The sequence below is a fragment of the Bactrocera dorsalis genome, chromosome 3 (assembly GCF_023373825.1).
Source record: "Bactrocera dorsalis isolate Fly_Bdor chromosome 3, ASM2337382v1, whole genome shotgun sequence".
NCBI classification, from domain to species: domain Eukaryota; kingdom Metazoa; phylum Arthropoda; class Insecta; order Diptera; family Tephritidae; genus Bactrocera; species Bactrocera dorsalis.
In genome coordinates this window covers 31,441,821-31,449,292 of record NC_064305.1, presented here as the reverse complement: position 1 = coordinate 31,449,292, position 7,472 = coordinate 31,441,821, and the positions used below count along the sequence as shown (strand labels likewise).

General features: G+C 40.3%; 1 protein-coding gene across 1 annotated transcript; it reads right to left on the bottom strand.

Annotated features, from left to right (window-relative positions):
• Positions 1 to 5,346: 5,346 nt before the first annotated feature.
• LOC125777370 (uncharacterized) lies at positions 5,347 to 6,793 on the bottom strand. Its single transcript, XM_049452133.1, has 2 exons — positions 6,220 to 6,793; positions 5,347 to 6,088 (listed from the first exon to the last, which is right to left on the bottom strand). The coding sequence occupies exons 1-2, from the start codon at positions 6,622 to 6,624 to the stop codon at positions 5,615 to 5,617; spliced, it is 879 nt and encodes a 292-aa protein (XP_049308090.1). The 5' UTR covers positions 6,625 to 6,793; the 3' UTR covers positions 5,347 to 5,614.
• Between the last annotated feature and the right edge of the window lie 679 nt (positions 6,794 to 7,472).

The window sequence follows — 7,472 nt, the reverse complement described above, 5'->3', positions numbered from 1 at the left end:
AAAGTGGTACAAAAAGACGAAGTAGATACGTACTTTCAGCAATGTCACTGGAACTTGGTAAGTATATTATAGTTGAATGACTCTTGATTCTCTGATTATTTCAAAACTAGTGTGTTAGTTGAGGTCACAGCTCTCTTCAGAGCACTAACAAGATAAATATCTGAGCTTTTAGCCGGCGCAACTACTGCTCTGGCTTTTTGCAATTAGCAAGGAACCTTTGCAATTTATGTTTCTTGCAGCTTGAAACTATGTTATCATTAGGTCTTTCTCTTTTTGAACTATGTCAGAATAAGATATACATAGGTCCGGTAAGAGGCCTTGACTTGTAAAGAAGACCGAAGATCTTCCGAATGCTTTGCCCACTTTTAATGGGTTAGGATCACACAAAGCTTAGCAGTTATGGCAAGGTTATTTCAAACTTATTATGTAAATCTTATAAGATAACTTATGACACGATTAAATTTCATCGATTTGGAAACCAAATCAGTAAAAAAATGCCCATAACTTCAAAGTATGAATGTCGAAGGTCAGAAAATCATCCGCTATGATATAGAAAGCGTAAATTCGGTATAACCATAAGCTTTTCACGTATAATTTTTGCAGTTCAAATCCAAAAATTACGTCCCTGAACTCCGGTCTCCGAAAAATATTGATTTAAAGATGTTGTTTTGATTGTTTTTAAACTAAACTAAACTAAAAGGGTAAATATGACCTATTAGACGCTTCCTTCTTCCATGTGAGCTGATCGTGTTCTGTCGGCGTCCGGTAGTTGGACACCTGGTTTGAAGTAAGCAGACGGTGGAAAGTCAAGTCAAACACACAAATTTTAAAAATCTAACCAAATCAGCTGAGAGGTTCTTAGTGAGAACTCCAAAGAGGATATGTGGAATAAAAATTAATAAAACACTTTCTGAGTCTACTAACCTTGAACTAGTGAACTGTTCCGATATTTTAAACCAAGTTTTGTGGTAAATGTTGAATTGTATGAGTTTAAACTGTCTGTGTAAATTGGTCTCTTCTTGTAAAAGAGCGGCTCTTCTGGGAGTATTTAGCATTTCTTTGCCTCATATATTTCGACTATTTATTTCCCCAACCGATTATCGTTCTAAATTCGGTTCAAAAAAAACTTCTTGTCACCTTCAGCATTTACTAATTTATTATTCTCCAACTTTGGTTTCATTTATTTGGCTTAGCCGAAATGAAATCTGTTACTACTGACTTCATTTCGACTTAGCTTATCAATTTTCTTATCATCAGTTATGTCGGCTTTTGTTTATTTGCAAAGTAATAACCTCATCAAAAATCGGAGCCGCGGGCGGATAAGCCAGCGCCATTAAACTTAACGAATATTTTTGTTCCTACTTAGAATTTTGTTGTAGCAATGACTTGGTTGCAGACAATATGGTAAGTGATCAAATTAAAATAAATATAGGGTGATTTTTTAAGAGCTTGATAACTTTTTTTAAAAAAAAAACGCATAAAATTTGCAAAATCTCATCGGTTCTTTATTTGAAACGTTAGATTGGTTCATGACATTTACTTTTTGAAGATAATTTCATTTAAATGTTGACCGCGGCTGCGTCTTAGGTGGTCCATTCGGAAAGTCCAATTTTGGGCAACTTTTTCGAGCATTTCGGCCGGAATAGCCCGAATTTCTTCGGAAATGTTGTCTTCCAAAGCTGGAATAGTTGCTGGCTTATTTCTGTAGACTTTAGACTTGACGTAGCCCCACAAAAAATAGTCTAAAGGCGTTAAATCGCATGATCTTGGTGGCCAACCCGTAACCATTTCTTGAGATGAATTGTTGTCCGAAGTTTTCCCTCAAAATGGCCATAGAATCGCGAGCTGTGTGGCATGTAGCGCCATCTTGTTGAAACCACATGTCAACCAAGTTCAGTTCTTCCATTTTTGGCAACAAAAAGTTTGTTAGCATCGAACGATAGCGATCGCCATTCACCGTAACGTTGCGTCCAACAGCATCTTTGAAAAAATACGGTCCAATGATTCCACCAGCGTACAAACCACACCAAACAGTGCATTTTTCGGGATGCATGGGCAGTTCTTGAACGGCTTCTGGTTGCTCTTCACCCCAAATGCGGCAATTTTGCTTATTTACGTAGCCATTCAACCAGAAATGAGCCTCATCGCTGAACAAAACACGCGCGCGAAACACATTTCGAACCGAACACTGATTTTGGTAATAAAATTCAATGATTTGCAAGCGTTGCTCGTTTGTAAGTCTATTCATGATGAAATGTCAAAGCATACTGAGCATCTTTCTCTTTGACACCATGTCTGAAATCCCACGTGATCTGTCAAATACTAATGCATGAAAATCCTAACCTCAAAAAAATCACCCGTTAAAAACAACAGTTATAAGCAGAGTTCGTAAAACCATCAAAATACGCTCTTGCTCTGATGAGTAATATTCCGCAAGAGAACATCATTTCAAATACTCAGGAGCGCAAGCTTAACTAACATTCTCATCACAAAAAAACTCCTCACGTATTTGGCTCACTCAGCGCAAGTTTGGTGTTGGATTCGTGGTGGGAGAGAGACTCCGTCGCCGAGTACTATCATTCACTCCGGAGAATGAACGTCTAGCCACAATCCGCATCAAAGCGAGGTTCTTCAACATATCGCTGATTTGCGCCCACGCCCCGACGGAAGAGAAGGACGATGTGACCAAAGATGCTTTTTATGAGTGCTTGGAGCGCACTTATGAGAGATGCCCCCGCCACGATGTCAAAATCGTGCTTGGCGACTTCAACGCCAGGATGGGCAAAGAAGGTATCTTTGGCACTACGGTCGGTAAATTCAGCCTCCACGAGGAAACATCCCCAAATGGGTTGAGGCTGATCGACTTCGCCGGGGCCCGAAATATGGTTATCTGTAGTACTAGATTCCAGCATAAGAAGATACATCAAGCTACCTGGCTGTCTCCGGATCGAAAAACCACCAACCAGATCGATCATGTTGTGATAGACGGAAGACACGTCTCCAGTGTTTTAGATGTGCGTGCGCTCCGAGGTCCTAACATCGACTCGGACCACTATCTTGTTGCAGCCAAGATTCGCACCCGCCTCTGTGCAGCAAAAAACGCACGCCAACAAACACAAGGAAGGTTCGACGTCGAGAAGCTGCAATCACAACAGACAGCCGAACGATTTTCTACTCGGCTTGCACTCCTGCTCTCTGAGAGCACTCGTCAACAACTCGGTATAAGGGAACTGTGGGACGGCATTTCAAACTCCTTACGTACAGCTGTAACCGAAACCATTGGTTTTCGGAAAGTGCAAAAAAACAGCTGGTACGATGAGGAGTGCCGTGTCGCAGCGGAGAGAAAACAGGCTGCCTACCTCGCAACGTTACGATCGACCACAACACGTGCGGGATGGGATAGATACCGAGAGTTGAAGAGGGAAGCGAGACGCATTTGCAGACAGAAGAAGAAAGAGGCCGAAATGCGTGAGTACGAACAGCTTGATAAGCTGGCCGACAGGGGTAATGCTCGAAAATTCTACGAAAAAATGCGGCGACTTACAGAAGGTTTCAAGACCGGAGCATACTCCTGTAGAACCCCCAAAGGTGATCTAGCCACCGATGCCCAGAGCATACTTAGATTATGGAGGGAACACTTCTCCAGCCTGCTGAATGGCAGTGAACACATAGCACCAGGAGAAGGCGAACCCGATACCCCAATCGATGACGATGGAGCAGACGTTCCATTGCCCGACCATGACGAAGTTCGAATAGCAGTTGCCCGCCTGAAGAACAACAAAGCGGCAGGGGCAGACGGATTGCCGGCCGAGCTATTCAAACACGGCGGCGAAGAACTGATAAGGAGCATGCATCAGCTTCTTTGCAAAATATGGTCGGATGAGAGCATGCCCAACGATTGGAATTTAAGTGTGCTATGCCCAATCCATAAAAAAGGAGACCCCACAATCTGCGCCAACTACCGTGGGATTAGCCTCCTCAACATCGCGTACAAGGTTCTATCGAGCGTATTGTGTGAAAGATTAAAGCCCACCGTCAACAAACTGATTGGACCTTATCAGTGTGGCTTCAGACCTGGAAAATCAACAACCGACCAGATATTCACCATGCGCCAAATCTTGGAAAAGACCCGTGAAAGGAGAATCGACACTCACCACCTATTCGTCGATTTCAAAGCTGCTTTCGATAGCACGAAAAGGAGCTGCCTTTATGCCGCAATGTCTGAATTTGGTATCCCCGCAAAACTAATACGGCTGTGTAAACTGACGTTGAGCGGGACCAAAAGCTCCGTCAGGATCGGGAAGGACCTCTCCGAGCCGTTCGATACCAAACGAGGTTTCAGACAAGGCGACTCCCTATCGTGCGACTTTTTCAATCTGCTGCTGGAGAAAATTATTAGAGCTGCAGAACTGAACCGAGCAGGTACAATCTTTTATAAGAGTGTACAGCTGCTGGCGTACGCCGATGATATTGATATCATCGGTCTCAACACCCGCGCCGTTAGTTCTGCTTTCTCCAGACTGAACAAGGAAGCAACGCAAATGGGTCTGGCAGTGAACGAGGGCAAGACGAAATATCTCCTGTCATCAAACAAACAGTCGTCGCACTCGCGACTTGGCACTCACGTCACTGTTGACAGTCATAACTTTGAAGTTGTAGATAATTTCGTCTATTTAGGAACCAGCATTAACACCACCAACAATGTCAGCCTAGAAATCCAACGCAGGATTACTCTTGCCAACAGGTGCTACTTCGGACTGAGTAGGCAATTGAAAAGTAAAGTCCTCTCTCGACGAACAAAAACCAAACTCTATAAGTCGCTCATAATTCCCGTCCTGCTATATGGTGCAGAGGCTTGGACGATGACAACAACCGATGAGTCGATGTTGCGAGTTTTCGAGAGAAAAGTTCTGCGGAAGATTTATGGTCCTTTGCGCGTTGGCCACGGCGAATACCGCATCCGATGGAACGATGAGCTGTACGAGATATACGACGACATCGACATAGTTCAGCGAATTAAAAGACAGCGGCTACGCTGGCTAGGTCATGTTGTCCGGATGGATGAAAACACTCCAGCTCTGAAAGTATTCGACGCAGTACCCGCCGCGGGAAGCAGAGGAAGAGGAAGACCTCCACTCCGGTGGAAGGACCAAGTGGAGAAGGACCTGGCCTCGCTTGGAATATCCAATTGGCGCCACGTAGCGAAGAGAAGAAACGATTGGCGCGCTGTTGTTGACTCGGCTATAATCGCGTAAGCGGTGTCTACGCCAGTAAAGAAGAAGAAGAACTATTTGCCTAACGCATCATCTTTATTTTTATCGCTCTGAGTGTTCAAGTGATGCGAAAAATAAAACTCATCTTTTTTCACTTGTCATTAGTATTGTCTCTTCTTTAAAGAAAAAAAAGCAAAAGCCTATACATATGTATTTACAAATAAAGAATAGATACTCAAATTTTTATTTAGTTATTTTCCGTATTTGTACATACATATGTACGTACATAAGTAAGTACTTATTTATTAAAACAAACAAAACATGTAAGTATATATTTCAATAGAAAAAGAACACAAATAATTCAATAAATAAAGTTGATAATTTTTTGATGAAAAATTACCTTAAGAAAAATTCATATTATTAAAAAGTTCTTCATTTAACCTTATCAAAAGCAAATTATTGATATTTTGTCCGTTGAGCCTGGAACGATGCTTAGTTAAAATTAACCAAAGAGCACTAAAGGCACGTTCCACTGAAGTCTGACTACATGGAACAGATAGAACTACTTCGGCTAATTTGGCTAAAGCTGGCTCATGGCTTCGCAAACCTTTCCAGTAATCCAGTATGTTTGTTTGGAAAGGCATCCGAGTTTCGTGTGCTAGTCCTTCAAGTTTTTGACGAATTGTTTGAACATTGCTTGTTGACTGAGGAGATTGTTGCATCCAAGAAGTAACTTTTTGTTCAAGTAAGTGAAAAGTATCATTTGAAGACAGAGAAGGTTCGAATTCAACTTGGCTGGCCACTGGATCTGCATCATTGCATATTGGATTTCCCTCCAAAGAACTTAACATTGTGCTTGTAGAAATTATATGTGACTAGAGAATATAAACCAACAAAAAATGATAATCATATTTTATCGATCAGTAAATTTGGTAGGTTCCTTAATGTCATGCATAATTTTTAGTAAATAATAAAGTAAAGATATTATAGATTGAAATGTACTTACTACCGCCTGTTTTCTTTGCATTTCATTGAAGAACAGTGAATCCATATAATTAAATCTTCGATCCATATATAAAGCGGAAACGAATGCATTGTTTTCAAGAAGCTTTTCCTTCCGCAACTGCATTGATTCTAATAAAGTACTAGCGAAGATATTGTTCGGCATAGTTTCCAATTTCGTTTCGCAAAGCAGCCAATCCCTGTAGAAATCACCCATTATATAATCTTCTGTTTGCAAACTTCTTGTACATTCAGCAATGGGCTTAAACGCAGCAACAAAATTTTGTACGAAATCCCAATTTATTTGACAGTTAACTTCATGAATATTTACAAATTCTTCCAAGTTCAACAGAGAATTTAACATATCGAACATAGAATTCCATCTAGTTAAGTTGTCTAATGTAGGCATCCGGATACCTTCACCAAAATTTTCATTACGAATCTTTTTTCGAAGAAAACGTGCCGCCTCTCTACACTTGGTTAATTCTGATGAAACAGTTTTATATACATCATGTGCAGCTAGTTGGAGCGTATGTACAGCACATCTTACCACCGACAATACTGAATTCAATCTAGTGTGAATTTCTTCAAATTCATTACCATCCGTGGTTTCACTTTCTTGAAGTAACTCTGAAGTTTTCACAACGTTCGCTCCATTATCGGTAGTAGAAGAATATATTTGTGCCGCGTTTATACCAAATTTATGGACACTTTTTAAGATTTCTTCCTTTAGAAACAGTGCAGTGTGTCTTTTTTTCAATTCCACCATCCCAATAGTAAAAATTTTTATATGAAAATTATCAATAACTTGAACGTTAATTCCCAATATACTTTTTTCCATTCGTGAAGCAATGTCCAACTTTATGCAAATCATTTTGTTTCGTAGAAAACCAGATAGTTTGACTTTCATTTGTTCGGCACACGTGTCAAGTCTTTCAATTATATTCCTTGAGTTTACTGTTATATTAAATTCGTGTTCATAAGGCTATATAATTTTTTTAAAATACTTTTCACCATCAAAAAAAAAAGCCTAAATGGTATGGCTTTAACAGTAATCAGCCCCACACAGCACTTAAAAAAATTACTTTGATTCAATTTTATTTTTACTTTTCTCGATGTTTCCGATGACTCAATTTGTACAAAATTATGTTTGTGAACTAAAGTGTAATGTCTTTTTATGTTGTGCAAAACTTGACCTTTAAATTGTTTTTTGCATAAAAGGCACATCGATTGATTTGTTTCACTGTCGTATGATAC